Below are 17,689 nucleotides of genomic sequence, written 5' to 3'. Positions count from 1 at the left end.
ACTGGTGGAGACAGAAACCTTCCAACTTATATACTCACCTTCGTGAAGGAACGTAAGATCCTTCTTGATCACTGGGAACAGGGGGATGATAGGAGGCTGCAGGTTCTGACTGTTGAGGACATTGCGGTATTTCGCCATGTTTCTGGAAGGATCAAACAGGTCTTGGAGATCTTGAAACAGCTTTTCGTATTTATTGGGAAGTTTCTCCCAGGTAGTTCGCAGTCTTGCCACTGGCGCCAGGTTTAGGCCACTGAGAGGGAAAAAAGATAAGTGGTATAAAATTAAGTGACTTGTCCTGTTGAAGGACGGTAAGAATGTATTGCTTATTTATTAACACAGAACACTTCTGCGTGCATGCTGTGTATACACAGGAATGTACAGGATTCGAAGGACTATTAATAATTCTGGGTAATGAGGACTGAAGATGCAAGCAGGGACGGGCCCTTGGAGTTCTCCTCTTTCCCCCTTTATAGCCTCTGGTCTATTTACTGTAGGCAGAACTACTACAGTGTCAAGTGTCACGAGGGCAGGGCTGTGTTTCACTGCTTGATCTCCATACATAAAGTACTTGGCACCGAGCAGGCATTTGATAAAGCAGATTAACAAATATCCTGTGACACTGGGTCATTTGTAGAGACGTGGATGGACCTAGAGTCTGTCGTGCAGAGTCAAGGAAGCCAGAAAGAGAAAAACGAATATCATATAATATTGCTTATATGTGGAATCTAGAAAAATGGTACAGGTGAGCCTAGTTCTAGGGCAGGAATAGAGATGCCGATTGTAGAGAACGAGTGTATGGATATGAGAGGGAGGAGGATGAATTGGGAGATTAAGATCGACATATATTAATAAACACTACCATGTGTAAAATAGAGAGCTAGTGGGAAGCTGCTATATAACACAGGAAGCTCACCTCTGTGCTCTGTGATGACCTAGAGGGGTGGGATGGGGAAAGAGGGGAGGGAGGTCCAAGAGGGGGAGGATATATGTATACTTATGGCTGACTCACTTTGTTGTACAAAAGGAACTAACGCAATGCTGTAAAGCAATTGTACCCCAATAAAAACATGTGTGAGGATATATACATATATATATATCCTATGGTAATAATTTAAAAGCTATAAGGACAATAATAGTATGATCAAATTCTTAGACAGAAAAAATGACTAATTTAACCATCGGCATCAATTTTGTTCATTGTTTCAATCTGTATTTGCTTCCAGCCTCTAAGCACTTAGAGGAGAAGAAAACTAACATTTACTAGGCATCCATCTGCCTTGTGCAACTGATGGAACTCTATACACATTATATCATTTAGGTTACTTGATAACTCTTTGGGTCGTTGTTATTTTATACAGAAATAAATTGACATTCAGAGAAATTCAAATAATTTTCCCCAAGTCACAGAGCTAAAAAAAAAAAGGCAAATACATATTTCCTGGGCTTTAAATCAGCATACAAGGTTTTTTTTAATTGAAGTACCGCTGACTTACAATGCCGTGTTAGTTTCAGGAGTACAACACAGTGATTTGTCATATATATTTTTTATTAACACACTCACACACACATACATATATATCTGTTCTTTTTCAGATTCTTTTCTGTTACAGGCTATTACAAAATAGTGAGTATAGTTCCCTAGGCTATACAGTAGGGCCTTGTTGTTTATCTACTTTAAATATGTTAATTGCTCAGTTGAGTCCAACTCTTTGTGACCCCATGGACTGTATGTACCCTGCCAGGCTCCTCTGTCCATAGGATTCTCCAGAACAGTGGAATGGCTTGCCATTTCCTACTCCAGAGGATATTCCCGACCCAGGGATCAAACCCAGGTCTCCTGCATTGCAGGCAGATTCTTTACCATTTGAGCCATCAGGGAAGCCCATTTTATATATAAAAGTGTATATATTTTAAACCAAACTCCTAAATTATCCTTCCCTCACCTCTCTCTCATTTGCTAACCGTAAGTTTATTTCATATGTCTATGGGTCTACTTCTGTTTTGTAAATAAATTCATTTACACACACACACACACACACACACACACATATTTAGGTTCCAGATATAAATAATACCATATGATATTTGTCTTAATCTGTCTGACTTTACTTAGTATGATAATCTCTAGGTCCATCCATTATAAGAGACTTTAAATAAAGGGTTACAACTAGGATTCAGAGAAAAAGAATTATTCCACGTGATGTAATTAAAAAACTACTACACTCCTACAATTGTATGGCTTTCCTGGATTGATATATATTTTTCAACCTGCAAACCGAATCGACTCTTATGATGAATGTGCTCTCACCTGATGATTGCAAACATGGAGTTAAAATTCTTGCACTCCCTACAGTGCAGAGCTATCTTGATGAAATGCTTAATGATCTTCATCCTCTTCAGCTGGTTTATCTCCCGCAGAATCTCGGATGCCACCCAAAACGTCTCTTGGTTGATGACTTCCTCGAACGTCTTCAGGTTGGCACAGCTGGTTTTTGATTTGAGCTTGAACAAGTCATCGATGTACTCGGTGGGCTCGATGTTTCGGAAAAGCTCGAAGTTGCGCATGGAGAGCTGCGTGGCCACCTCCACGGTGCTGAGCTGCAGCAGCGAGATCTGGCTCTCTCGCAGCAGCTCCTGCGCGTCCTCGTCTGAGCAAAGGGTTTCCGTCTCCATGTTGTTTTTCAAGTAATACCTGTGAGGGACACAGAATCCAAAGCCTGAGCAGCAGTCTCAAGACATTCCTGGAAGAACGGCGCTGTCTACAGAACAGCAGTGAGGATGTGCCGCTGAATGATGTGGGGACTCTGCTTGGCAGACGGAGGAGGCAGTGGCTCCTCAGACACCAGACCACAGAACGCCACCCAGAAGCCACTGATAGAAGCAAACACATCACACGGAACTGCATTTGCATCACCTGTAATCTGTTTCCTACGACTCTTCCCTTCCTTCTAGATTATTTTCTCTTTTTGTTTTTGGCTAATAAGGACAGAAAAATAGCTGAACTTAGATAATGGGTTTAAATAAGGAAATGGGATCCAAGGAAGGAAGAGGAAGAGATCTGACACAGAGTGACTACTCTGTTTCCCGGGGATTCTCTGTGACTTCTGGTCACCCAAGTTCACCTATTTATTCAAATATCAAAGAAACCTGTAAGCCATTTCTCTCTATTTGATGCTATGAGGAGAACGATCCTAAGATGGATTTTGACTTTGGAATATCTGATTTTCACAAAAACCCTACACATAAGTGGGGTGTGTGTTTTTCCTGCTTGTCAGATGAAGAAACAGGGGCTCAGAAAGATGAACACCAGCTGTAGAGAGAAAACTCAGGGTCCGTGCGCCTTTCTCTTTGTCAGCAACTTGTCCAAAGAGAATGCAGATGTTTACTCTGTGATTTTTTTTATAGAAAGATGCTTTCTTAAGCCAGACTCCATAAAGGAAGAAACAGAACGAGAATTGTGGTCCTGTCAAACTGGCCTTCTGCATATTTCGCCAAAGCTGACGTGACAGAAGACACAGACCTCGGGGCTTGACAGTAATAGATGTTCTCAGCTTTGATTACTCACGAAGCCCATGATGTGAATCCATTTATAATTTTGTTGAGCAATGACTGTGAATCAGGACTCTGCACCTCAGTGGAGATTTGGAGAACTCCATCATGATCACAGACAGATCAATGATATTTAAATCATAACAAGAAAAATGGACACTACCTACCAGAGTTGGGGCTGGTAATAGAGTGAAAGTGAAGAAGAGCAAGAAAGTTATAGGTGACAGCAAGAAAAAAGAAGTTCTGAATGAATTAAATCAGGTTTACGTGTTTTAACACAAAAGGCAAGAATACAATGAAACATTCCATATGATGAGAAAAAAAGAAAAAATGTGCTTTATGAAAACACTCAATTTTCAGAAAGTGCAAAATCTAGTCATTATGCGAAAGTCAAGGCATAACGACTTTTCCAACTTTCACTAATTTGTGCTTTGAGAATATCAATGGAAACACCATTTGAGAGGCTGACAAAATCCCATACAATGTTTTCCTACAAATACAAGGCAGCAGAAGACCAAGCCCTGAGGCAACTCAGCTTTGGTTCCAGTGTTAAGAAAGATATTTCATTAGTGTCGTGAACAACAATAGGCAGCTTTAGCCAACCACGCTGTCACAGATACTCTATCTAAACAAATGAAGCTCCTAGAAAAGTCTGGTAGGCAGAAGCAAATGACACAGGAAGGTGGAAGGTATATTGTGAATGTGCAACTCCCAGGAGAAGGGTGTGCCTTTCTGCCAGCCCCGTGTCCTGACGGGAGCATGAGCACCGCTGAGCAGCAAGGAACGGTCAGGTCACAGCGCCCTTGTTTTGCACAAGTTCCTAAGAGATCCTTGTGAGGGTCAACCATCTACAGTGCGCATTTCCTGTGATGTGGCAATGCTCAGTGAATGTGGGAAATCTTTTTAATCTTCAGGGATACTTATTTAAAAAACCCTTGCAAAGTGTTCACAGGCCTTTGGTATGGGTTTGAGAAGACGGGGTAGAGAAATCCAACAGGAAGAATAACGTCTACCTTCCGCTCAGCTGTATTCTGTCAGCAAGTTTGGACAGCTGATCCGGAAGCCTTCTTTGCTTGATCACTCCCTCTGGTGTGACAGAGACTTCACAGAGTGAGTACTGATCCGGGGTGGCGGTCACGGCAAACTCCCGGATGGCCTGAACAACCACTTCCTTCGCCGTAGTGTCCTTACTGATCATGATGTAGCGGCTTTGCTGGTCAGCCTTGAAAACCCTTAGCACTTGATCTGGCAAGTCTGGTGGAAAGAAGAGTCATATGTCAGTAGAAAGGATTTCAGTACATGGTAATAAAATTAAACAAAGCAATGTGAAAAAAATTCTCAGAAAAGATAATGCTAAACTTCCATCTCTCCCTTACATCAACAATTCTTCAAAGATTGATTCAGTCAACATACAGGCACAGTGAATGAACACATTTGCCCTAGGATAACCAAATGATCCACAGACAAACAGATCCGATCACAATAGCAGCAGTTAAAGTTGTCAGCAGAAAGGAAAAAATTTAAATCTAAAGTTCATCTTTATTACATTGAAAAATCCAGGAAGCTGACCTAAAATATGCCTCTTACTTTTTATTTAATATGACCTGGTAATATCTGCAGGGTACCATGTTAACTTCATTTTATGAAAGGGAACATCTGAGAGATCCATTTGCTTGTGGGCAAACTAAAATAGTCTGAGTAATAATAATAATTAAAAAACCGGTTCCAACTGTTTGAAATTTACATTTATCATGACTTTTAGCATCTGACAGAGTCCATGCCAAAGCAAGAGAGACATACATAGCATTGCCATTACATTAGGGGGGAAAAAAAAACATAAAAAAACAAAATCATATGAGTGGTGCTCACCCGGAGTAGCACTGAAGTCCAAAATGCGATGATGTGACTGCAGTAAGTCAGGATTACTGGAGGATAAGGTTCCGCTGACAGGCAGTGCAGTTGGGATGTGCTTGGTCTGCCTTAATCCTACTATGCTGTCATCTTGAGACTGACCAATCCCGATATCACTGAACCAAGAAGAAAGGTACAAAATAAATGATCAGCAAGTTAAAAAGTTATGGCTCACCAATAAATAGTGCACACAGATAAGAAATAAACCATATTTCAGAATACTAGCAGTTAATGTGCAAAAATCATTAATAAATTTGATTGTAAATTACAAAAGCAACTACTGCTTGCGTATCCAACTCAAGTGCATGTTTCTCTAAAACCTGTCTTTTTAACTAGATGAATCATAACGAGTATTAGTAGTTTCTGAGTTACAGACATATATTTAAGAAAAGATAAGCCTGAGTTAGTCATGGAAATAGAGTTAAGAAAAAGTACATTTTAAGAAAGGCATTTAGTCACTCAAATGATGACTTCTGCCTCAGAATGATAAGTTGTTTTATAATCTTATCTTTAAGAACTGAAGAAATTGAGTAAAATGAATGGAGGAAAAAAAGTCCAAACTGTCCCAATTTCATCCTCCAATGTTTCAGAGAGATAAATGAGATCACGATAGAGTCAAAGGTAAAGAAAGCCTGACACAGACATTATTTCTTAATTATATGGAGCATAAAAAAGTAGTGGTGCATGGTGACATTTCTTGGCACCAAAGAAGAGGCAGTGGAAATCCAATGACTCACTTTTACTTTTCTACTTAAAATTTCTAGTTCTACATTTAAGCTCCAAGAGAAGTACTGCTTACTATCGATAGCTACAAACTCACTTCCATTTATAAAAGCCTGGGTATAACTCTTGAAACATGATTTAATAATACATAAAAACTATTTCTAGATTTGAAAGGCCAACTATTTCCAAAACAAAACATCAGAATAAAGCAGTAAGCACAAACATAAAATTAACTAGAACACAAGCAATTGGTTATAGTTCTAACCAATTTCTAAAAGTACCTTGAAATGAAGAGAAAGATCATACTAAGGTTGAGACATAAATCAAGGTATCATAAAATTAAGATGCAGCATCATTAAGTTTTTAGACATGATAGCTTGATCATAATACCTACTACATATCATTTTTAATGGCTGTGCAAAAAATAATAATAATCTAGCAGCATTCTTCCTTTTTATTTGGGAGAGAAATGGAAATCACAAAGGCAAATAAGGACAGACAAGACTTGGGATGACGTTAGTATAAATTCTTAAAAACTCATATGTAAACATGGTCCAGAGATCCCACTCCTGGCCATATATCTGGAGAAAACACCAATCTGAAAAGACATATGCACTCCATTTACATTTACATTGCAGCACTATTTAGAATGGCCAGGACATGGGAACAACCTAAGTGCCCATGAAGAGAAGAATGGCTAAAGAAGATGTGGTATATAAACACAATGGCACCTTTCTTAGCTATAAAAAAGGATGAAATAATGCCGTTTGTAGCAATATAGGTGGACCTAGAGATGAATATACTAAGGGAAGGAAGTCTGACAGAGAATGATAAATCTATTAGATTGCTTATGTGTGGAATATAAAAAAAAAATGATACAAATGAACTTATTTACAAATCAGAAATAGACTCATAGATATAGAAAACATATGGTTACCAAAGGAGAAAGGGGAGGGGGAGGGATAAATTAGGAGTTTGGAATTAACATATGCACACTACTATATATAAAACAGATAACAAGGACCCTCTGTATATAGCACAAGAAACTATACTCAATCTCTTATAATAACCAATGATGGAAAAGGACCTAAAAAAGAATGAATACACAAACATATATACATATAAAACGGAATCACTTTGCAGTACACCTGAAACTGAGAAATATTATAAAGCAACTATATTTCAATAAAAATTTTAAAAATTCTTAGCTATATTCATAACAAAACTATATTTCTATTTAAGTGCACAGAGGCATGTATATGCAGACAAAAAGGATTAATGTCCTATGAAACATTAAAACATTCACATTATTAGTGGAATTTTATCTTTCAACTTTATAAAGCAGCCTTTACTGCCCAAAATATGAGATGTCACACAGGACTCGAGACGACTGCTGTGGACTCAGGCCAAAGACAGAGTCAGCTGGGCTCCTGCTGGCGCAGACGCTGTCAGTACTGGTCGGACACTCTGGCTGTTCCCCGAGGGTGGCCTTCTTCAGACCCGTTTCCCAGCAACAGGTCACACCCAACAACGGTGATCTAACACCCTACTCTGACCTGTGTCTCTGCCATCCAGAGACACAACAGTGCTCCTGGACTGAGACTGTGTAAAGTAAAGATAAGGCTCAGAACGGTCCACCTCTGAGTGCAGCCTCTTCCTGCTGGACCTCTCGAACTCTCCCATTGTTCCTGAGATTTTTTTGACCTTGGTTAACTTTCTGTGTAGTCTGTTGGCTTAATCTCTTTCCTCGGGGTTCAGCAGTCTTTCTCCACTTACTCAACAACTGGGCCTGAGCTCTACTGTCCTCTACCATCCTCCCTCCTCTTCTCACATCCCTCTGCCGGGCCTGTCCTTGCCAGGCGGCCACCGTCTGGCACCTTAGCTTCTGTGGTACTGATAATGTTTGAGAGAAAGAGAGAGAGAGAGAGAGAAAAACCCAGTATATCTAGAATATTTATCTGCTTGACTACTTTGATAAGCTTTGTTAGGAAAAAAAAAAAAAAACTTTGTAAACATATGCTGATTATTAGGAAAGATTTGCAATTTCCAGGCAAGAATACTGGAGTGGGGTGCCATTTTCTACTCCAGGGGATCTTCCCGACCCAGGGATGGAACCTGCGTATCTTCCATCTCCAGCACTCGCAGTCAGAGGCTTTACAACTAGCACCACTTGGGAAGCCCCAAGTAATGACTACTATTAAATCAAGTCTATATACCAACATAAAAGATCCTATAGTTTACTGAGCCGTCTTTTAAATATAATTATTCTTTTCAATTATATTACATATATAGATGATTTCAAATAATTTTTGTAATAAAATGTCTATTTTTATTGAGTTGCAATTGCTTTACAATGTTGTGCTAGTTTCTGTTGTAAAACAAAGTGAATCAGCCATATGTTTACATATATCCCCTCCCTCTAGGACTTCCCTCCCACCACCCGCCACCCCGCCTTCTCCCATCCCACCCATCTAGTTCGTCAAAGAGCAGAGAGATCCAAATTTAAACTACAATGAGTTACTGTAAACTCACACCAGTCAGAATGGCCATTATCAAAAAACCTACACAATAAATGTTGGGGAGGATGTGGAGATAAGAGATCCTCTTGCACTATTGGTAGGAATGTAAACTGATAAAGCCACTAGGGAGGTTCCTTAAAAAACTAAAAACAGAGCTACCAAATGACCCAGCAATCCCACTACTGAGCATATACCCTGAGAAAACCATAATTCAAAAAGACCCGTGTGTAGCCTCAATGTTCACTGTAGCAGTATTTACAATAGCCAGGACACGTCCACTGACAGATGAATGGGGTAAAGATGTGGTCAAAACGAAATGTTTAAATGAGTCATATATATTCTTCAATGCAATTATTTAAGATGTCTCCTCAGTGCTTCCAAAATCAACAATCTATTTATCATCCTTTTTTCTTTTCCCTTTTCTAGATTTTGAGTATTTTTCCAAATACACATAATAATGTTATACACAGTATTCTCATCCTGTGTCCTTCGCCAACACCCTGTACCAGGGATGGATTTCATCTTAGCTCTTACATGTCACATTTCTATTAATACTCACCAGGGTCATGCTGACTTGTGTTAAGATTGTTTTAAAGGTTCATATTTAACTCATGGTCAGATATAACTCAAGGTTTTTTTTAGTTATTGTGCTGCTAATAATTCTACATTTAAGTAATTTTCTTATCCACTTAAAAATGAGTTTTTCATTATGAAGGGTGACTTAAAAAATCAATTTCTATTTTCTGTAATGCCAGCAGGCCTAATCCACTGTCTCTTAGAAACTTACTTGGTACAAACACACTCTCAAGTCTATAAATACTGCCATGTACACACTGCTTATCCTTAGGACTCTGCTGTAGCAGTCATTTCTAGCTAATATGAAAGCATCAATCATTGTAGTTTAATAGGGACACAAGTTTGACATTCTATCCACTAACAGCATATTCTAGAACACAGCTCTCTAATCTTTGTATGAAATTTTTATCAGAAGCGGGATTAGAAAAAAAGACTCGATAAAGTCTGAATGGTTATATGTATTGCTACTTTGTAAGACCTATTAGATCATGAAAGAAAGAAAAAAAATAACCCTTATGTTTTCAAGTTATCTCATATTACTGTAGTTAGAGGAATATATAATAAATAAATAAATTTTTGGCACCTGTGTAATTTAACATTTTAAAAAATTTTGACTGATGGTAATTGGGATTTATGGGGCTTCCCAGGTGGCTCAGTGGTAAAGAATCCACCTGCCAAGCAGGAGATGTGGGTTGGATGCCTGGGTTGGGAAGATTCCCCTGAAGGAAATGACAACCCATTCCAGTCTTCTTGCCTGGGAAATCTCACGGACAGAGGAGCCTGGTGGGAAAGAACTGGACACAACTTAGTAATTAAACTACCACCACCAACTGAGGTTTATAAAATATCCACAGACCTAGAAGAAGCTAAAGTGAAGAAAAAAGTGAGCAAACAAGCAAAGTTTTAAAAGTGTGACGCTTGCAACTTTGTCTGGTATGAGCTGTTGGCATAAACAAATAGCCAAGAAGAGATTCAAGAATACACCTGACATGCTGACTGCAGAGCCCACCAGGAGGAAAAAAAGGAGTTCTGTGCTTGGTTGGTGACGTCTCTCGTCAACAGTTAAGTAACTGAAAACAGGAGACGGAAGCAAAAAGAGAAAGGCAAGGATAGATAGTAGCAGCTGGGAGCCGCAAAGAGGCAAAGACTCAGTTGGCAAAAGCAGATGCTGATGGTGGAACAGACACCTAGAAACAAAGAAACAAGAGCAGAAACAACCCCATTATGCCACAGGGGAGACAGGAGTAAAGTCACATTCTTGCTTTTTAAAAGTCAAAATGAGAAATACAATAGTTCAAACAAAGAAATGCTAACTATCTCTAAGAAGATTGGAGTAAGCAAGCAAGTGGCAAAAATGGGATAAAAACAATTGTCCAGTTGCTTCTAAGATAGCTCTGCCATAAAACCTAAAACAATTTTTACACTCCTGAGTAAACATTACATTATTACCTTTGCTTATTATTTTAATACAATAATAGAATGCAGAGAAAATTTATACAGACACTTACTTATATGGTTTCTGTGGCAAGATACTGATCCGAGTCTTGTCAAGTATCTTTTTGAGCTTGTTCCTTCCCCCAACAGTGTTGGCTTTGCTTTTCTTATTTACTTTTTCAAGTCCTATCACTTGTTCTACATCTACAGCAAGATCTGGAATGGAGTAGCGACTGGCCTTTTTGATGTCTCCAATTTTAGGGAGGTGAGGGGCACCATTTCTCTTCTCTTCTGATAATCTTGTTAGAAGTTCTTTAAATACTAAAAAGGAAACAAACACAAAAAAACATCCAATATTGGAAATCTGAATAATTCAAAGACAACTGTAGAACTTGGAAATAGACACTAAGTAGAGACTGCAGTGATCAAAACTGCAATCCTTCAGAAAAACACTCCTACAAGGAATGAATGACACCAAGAATCTGTTTTGTATGTTTTCTGCCACTTCTACTCAGAATAAGTTACAGGTATTTATTGACAGATTTTTATTCTTTACAGATATTTAAAATATTTATCAATAAAAAATCAATAAAATTAAATGTTATGGTCCTCAAGTAGGCTTTTATTTAGATCTAATTATATGCTTACATAATTAATACTGTATCTATGCATTTTACTATAAATTTTCAATTCTTATGATGCTTGAATTATAAGCAATGACTTTTCATGATTAAGACATAAATGTTTAAAAAAAAAAGACCAAAAGGAGAAAAATGAGACTATGCAAAAAATGCAAAATGCTTACCAAATAAATTGGTTTTCACAGTGATAGATAAATGCGTGTTATTTCTAAGAATTTCCATGGCTTTTGACAGCTGAATATTTTCAAAGTTTTGACCATTTACTTCTAGTATCTAAAAATGAAGTTATAAAATTAATTTCAGTTTCCCAATTGACTGAAGGAAAAGAAGATACCAGTGTTTACCATTACGTTTGCAACTAGAAATACCATACCTGGTCCCCTCGTTTCAAGCCCGCTTCTGTTGCTTTGCTAGCTGAATCTACACTGTCAACAAAGATTCCAAATCCTTTCTCTGAGCCTCCAAGTAAGATAAAAGGCAAAGGAGCTTCTCGGGATGGTTTCGTTAGCGTCATCAATCTTCTTTTTGCTTTGGCTGCACATGCAATATTTAACAGCCTTAGATGTCCACCCATTTTCTACAAGAGTTCAAAAAGAGAGGTTTCAAAGAGGGGCTGAATAAAACGAACTTAAAGCTGTGATTTAAAGAAAAAAAAAATCACAAATATTACCTCTCTTTCCAGATTATTTTCAAATTCTTCTAGAAATCGAGTCATTGCAGGATCTCCTTCAAAGTCATTGAAGTGATTATTCACCCACAATAATACTACCCGTGTAACCTGAAAAATCAATTAATTTTTAATGGGTTTTCTTCTTTCTAGTGTTAAAGATTTGTGTTTAAGGTCATTGCAAAAAAAGATATCCAACAAACAATTTACCTAACAACAATGAACAAGAAAAACAATAACAAAACCTTTAGATTTTATTGATGAGGATAACTTTCTGAAAATATATATTAATACTTTAAATGTGGACTTTATGTTGAAGGATGGTAATTAACATATATCTTGCTTACTCTCAAAATATATTTGAAACAGGTCACAACAAAAACTAAAGGAAAAAAAAGAATCAAAATAAATTAATACACAAGAAGACAGAAACTTTAACATCTACAATTCTGCAGGAAAAATGAGTTGCTTTTTCTTACTCTGTTCACATGTTTTCACTGAGCCCTATACCTTTATACATCATACACACTCAGCTATGGAATATTTGCTTTATACCAGCAAGAACTGTGCAACCTTCATTAGACTGTAAGTTCCATGAAGACAACCTTATCTGTTACGTTCTAAGGGCATCCTTAATATTTATAACAACACCTGGCTCAGAGTAAACTCTCAATAAAATTTTACCAAATGAAAGGAGTATAACTGCAACTTTAAATTAAAAAGCACTTGTTTTATTTTATATGAGTTTAACTTTCTCAATCTTGAATAAGATCAAAGAAATTTTCCATAGCATTGTTTTCAAGCATTAACTAACCTAAAGCAGGAAAATGAAGTATGCTATTCTAGCAGGAAAGAAACAGATGTGACAGTATGCACTTAATCTTTAAACTACAGTTAAAATACTGTTTACTGTTAAATACAGTGGGACAAATTATAGTATATAATCTGAGTAAACACTCAGGAGTCAAGTTGATATTTATATTAATTTTTTGTCATTTATTATCACTACTGACCATTTTTCAAGTTCAAGAAACCAAGATTATTGTCTCCCCTGAAACTATATCCTTAATACCTGACTTTTTCATAAAATTAAAATTTTGTAGCTGAGAAGCCACCTTAAAAGTCTACTAGCTGTATTCCAGGTTAGAAAAAAGAGATTTGTAAATCATGAATTGAATACTCCAACTACTGCCAATACCTTTAAGATGCAGTAAGAGATCACTGTGAGCCAAACAGTACCAAGTTATTCATCTTCACAACAACCCCAAAAGGACACAGATTACTTTTACAAATAAAGAGGTGAGTGGCAGGAGGAAAATGGCAGAGGAAATACTCAAAGCAAGTTTTACAGCAGAGGACCTTAGCTGAGGTCTTCTACGCCTGTGACTCTCAGATGATGACATGAACAGCATCACTGTCCAATGACTGCTCTAAGTTCAAGGGGTAGTCAGCAGCAGGACCAGCACTGGAGCTGGAAGCCTTTTGCTGTCTGTCCCCAGTTCTGGGTTTTCCATTCTGCCTCTCCCACATTGGACCTCATAGAAACAAGGCCGTCACATGGGAGGAGAAATGAGTACAGGCTAGTTAATTCTCAAACCTCACAAGACTAGGAACTTCTCACCCTCTTTGGCCTTGAAAAAGAGACTGACTCAAGAGCTGGTGAAGAGCATCAGTTCAGAATTACACGACAGGGCCCTACCCACCCACAATGGTTGAGAGGAGATGCTGTTTTGGGGCAACTGAAAACCTGTAACTTCTATGTGGTGTATGTACACTGGCCAGCTACTGAACTAGAGGATGCACATTCCCAAGGAACCCAGGTATTTTGGGGTTGTGTTTTAATAGAATTTTTGACAGAACTAGAGTCTAAACATTTGTTGAGGGGAAAGGAATTGAGATGGCAGAGGAGGAGGACATGGAGCTCACCTCCTTCCAAAAATACATAGGAAAATACATCTACATATGGAATGATTCTCACGGAAAATCTACTGAAACATTTGTTGTCCAATGTATTGGCTTTTGTGTTAAAAAAGAAAATTCTAGGGCTGAACTTAGAATCTATAACAAGAACTAGTATTTGTAGCATCCCTTTTCTTTTGCTTAAAAAGTACATTCTCTTAACCCACCAACATAATTTGAACATAACTGGTGTAATAATTATATATATTAAAGTTCTTTAACATTATATCTGAATGTTTCACATTTGAAAGGAAACTAGAACATATCTTCCAACCTTATCCCTGAGGCTCGGGTCATTGAACCACTCCAACAACTTTTTGCCCACTTCCATCGGGCTACAGAGAAAAGTCCTATAGGTCAACAGGAAGTCTTCTATGAACGTTGGATCCACCACTGAATGTTCTTCCACCAAATGCATCGTTAATCGTTCTGAGGTGCCCTGTAACAAACCAAATGTCTCATCAGCATCCTGCATGCGTGGCATCTACATGTACCTTGATTTCAAACCTTCAACATAAGATGAACTGGGTAGAGAGATACACAATAATGAATAAGACTGCTGTTCGTCACAGAAATTCAAAGATTCTTTACAACAGATACATTTAAGAGAAGTTACACTGAAAAATGAGGAGGGGGCATCCTAAATCATCACAAGCAATACTACCAAACCCTCCGCCCTTGGGATGTGGCGTGTTTGTCTCACCTTTATAACAATGTGGCCCTTTCTTGTTCCAGTCCGATCGAGCTCTCGGTGTTCCTTCACCATGACGATCTCTCCTTCCTCTTCAACTTTTTGCATGTTCTTTTCTACTTGGTTGAGGATACGGCAGTAATCTTGCTGGGCTATGCAGACAAACTAGAATAAAATGTAAGTCACATGTTAATGATAAAGTGCTTGCAAGAGACCTAGCAGCGCTAATGCTTCAGTGTTTTAAATATTTAAGACTGACATTTTTCCATGTCTTTCCCATACTTTCTAAATGAGCTCGGTAATGAACCTTCATCAGACTTCTCTGCTTTTTAATATATCTCTTCCTTGGTCAAGAAAAGTTTCATTTTTAGAATAATTATATGTAATTTATATTAAAAATCCTAACAATTAAAAAAAATCAGAAGATAAAATTAGAATATTCACTCCTCACGCCCCTTTTGTGATGATTAGAAAACACTGGGGGAGGAGAGTGGGCTCTTAGGATAGATACCTAAAAAAAAAAAAAAGAAAAAACAGGATATATGTGTGTGTGTGTGTGTATCTCTAGATATATTATATGATTTACTTTGCTCTACACCTGAAACTAACACAGCATTGTAAATTAACTATACACCAATAAAAATTAGAAAAGAAAGTGCGTATCTTTACAACTGTGGTCAGTCAGTCAGCTCAGCCACGTCTGACTCTTTGCGACCCCATGAATCGCAGCACGCCAGGCCTCCTTGTCCATCACCAACTCCCGGAGTTTACTCAAACTCATGTCCGTTGAGTCAGTGATGCCATCCAACCATCTCATCCTCTGTTGCCCCCTTCTCCTCCTGCCCTCAATCTTTCCCAGCATCAGATCTTAAATGAGTCAGCTCTTTGCATCAGGTGGCCAAAGTACTGGCGCTTCAGCTTCAGCATCAGTCCTTCCAATGAACACCCAGGACTGATCTCCTTTAGGATGGACTGGTTGGATCTCCTTGAAGTCCAAGGGACTCTCAAGAGTCTTCTCCAACACCACAGTTCAAAAGCATCAATTCTTCGGCACTCAGCTTACTTTATAGTCCAACTCTCACACCCATACATGACTACTGGAAAAACCATAGCCTTGACTAGATGGACCTTTGTTGGCAAAGTAATGTCTCTGCTTTTTAATATGCCATCTAGGTTGGTGGGCAGAGCAGCAAAAAACCTTTGGAGAGAGTCTATAGGTGGTTGTTTAATTATCTGCTAGGCTCATGGTCCTAACAGAAGAATATGAAAAGAATTCAGAATAGAAGCATGCAATAATGGATTTTAGTCCAGTCCATCAGGGCAGCTGCTGGGTGTTCCTGGTTTAAGAATCGTAATGTGCCACCTGAATCCAGAGGACTAAGCTAAGGAACCACCACTCTTTTTAGGTTGTGACTTTTTCTTTTACTATCAGTGGGCAGGTAAAAAACTGGGACTCTCGGGTGCTTAAGAAATCCTAGCCTGCATAATATTCCATGGTGTATATGTACCACAGATTCCTTATCCATTCGTCTGCTGACGGGCATCTAGGTTGCTTCCATGTCCTGGCTATTATAAACAGTGCTGCGATGAACATTGGGGTACACGTGTCTCTTTCAGATCTGGTTTCCTTGGTGTGTATGCCCAGGAGTGGGATTGCTGGGTCATATGGCAGTTCTATTTCTAGTTTTTTAAGGAATCTCCACACTGTTCTCCATAGTGGCTATACTAGTTTGCATTCTCACCAACAGTGTAAGAGGGTTCCCTTTTCTCCACACCCTCTCCAGCATTTATTGCTTGTAGACTTTTGGATAGCAGCCATCCTGACTGGCATGTAATGATACCTCATTGTGGTTTTGATTTGTATTTCTCTGATACTGAGTGATGTTGAGCATCTTTTCGTGTGTTTGTTAGCCATCTGTATGTCTTCTTTGGAGAAATGTCTGTTTAGATCTTTGGCCCATTTTTTGATTGGGTCATTTATTTTTCTGGAATTGAGCTGCAGGAGTTGCTTGTATATTTCTGAGATTAATCCTTTGTCATTTGAATCAGTTCTAATGAGATGGATGAAACTGGAGCCCATTATACAGAGTAAAGTAAGCTAGAAAGATAAAGACCAATACAGTATACTAACGCATATATATGGAATTTAAAAAGATGGTAACGATAACCCTATATGCAAAACAGAAAAAGAGACACAGATGTACAGAACAGACTTTTAGACTCTGTGGGGGAAGGCGAGGGTGGGATGTTCAGTGAGAACAGCATTGAAACAAGTATACTTTCAGGGGTGATACAGATCACCAGCCCAGGTTGGATGCATGAGACGGGTGTTCAGGGCTGGTGCACTGGGAAGACCCAGAGGGATGGGATGGAGAGGGAGGCAGGAGGGGGGATCGGGATGGGGAACACATGTAAATCCATGGCTGATTCATGTCAATGTATGGCAAAAACCACTACAATATTGTAAAGTAATTAGCCTCCAACGAATAAAAATAAATGGAAAAAATAAAAATAAAAATACCAATTCTTGAAGCCCCCCCCCCCCCAAAATCATTCCTTTAAAAAAAAAAAAATAAAGAGGTTGTCTTTTCAAAAAAAAGAAAGAAAGGAAGAAAGAAATCCTAGCCTGCTAATCAAATCATCACAGAATTGCTTTTAAGAGGAAATTCTCTTAACTGCCCCCATCCTGCCTCACTTGTGGCTCCTAGAGCCAGGTTAACTGATTCAGACATGAGCTTTACTACCTCTCACTGTGGAATCCTGACAAAAGAACCTGTGGGTCTTATTTTGCATCTGAAAAGGGGAAATAATCCTAATAGCACCATCCTTAACGGGTTGTTCTGGAGGTTTAATGAAATAATCCAGGTAAAGCTCCTCCACTGTGCTAGATACATAATATGTGCTCGATAAATTTTATTTATTATTTAAAAATAGATGTAAAAACATAATTAGCACTTAGTGGGTTTTAAAAATTTGAAAAGATTTAGAGAGCAACAATTTTTTAAAGATAATGTTAATA

General features: G+C 38.3%; 1 protein-coding gene across 14 annotated transcripts in view; it reads right to left on the bottom strand.

Annotated features, from left to right (window-relative positions):
• Positions 1-17,689, bottom strand: part of RAPGEF2 (Rap guanine nucleotide exchange factor 2) — a 258,399-nt gene that overhangs the window by 16,942 nt on the left and 223,768 nt on the right. For all 14 annotated transcript variants that reach the window (XM_061142269.1, XM_061142270.1, XM_061142274.1 and 11 more), the window contains 10 exons: positions 14,683-14,835; positions 14,254-14,418; positions 12,024-12,131; positions 11,727-11,930; positions 11,518-11,626; positions 10,787-11,033; positions 5,419-5,576; positions 4,563-4,803; positions 2,309-2,692; positions 39-250 (listed from right to left, as the gene is read on the bottom strand). In XM_061142269.1, the coding sequence (XP_060998252.1) occupies positions 39-250; positions 2,309-2,692; positions 4,563-4,803; positions 5,419-5,576; positions 10,787-11,033; positions 11,518-11,626; positions 11,727-11,930; positions 12,024-12,131; positions 14,254-14,418; positions 14,683-14,835 (1,981 nt within the window). The remainder of the gene's footprint in view (positions 1-38; positions 251-2,308; positions 2,693-4,562; positions 4,804-5,418; positions 5,577-10,786; positions 11,034-11,517; positions 11,627-11,726; positions 11,931-12,023; positions 12,132-14,253; positions 14,419-14,682; positions 14,836-17,689) is intronic.

This window comes from Dama dama, chromosome 5, assembly GCF_033118175.1.
Source record: "Dama dama isolate Ldn47 chromosome 5, ASM3311817v1, whole genome shotgun sequence".
NCBI lineage: Eukaryota > Metazoa > Chordata > Mammalia > Artiodactyla > Cervidae > Dama > Dama dama.
The sequence above is the reverse complement of the archived record's forward strand: the minus strand, read 5'-3'. Positions and strand labels throughout refer to the sequence as shown.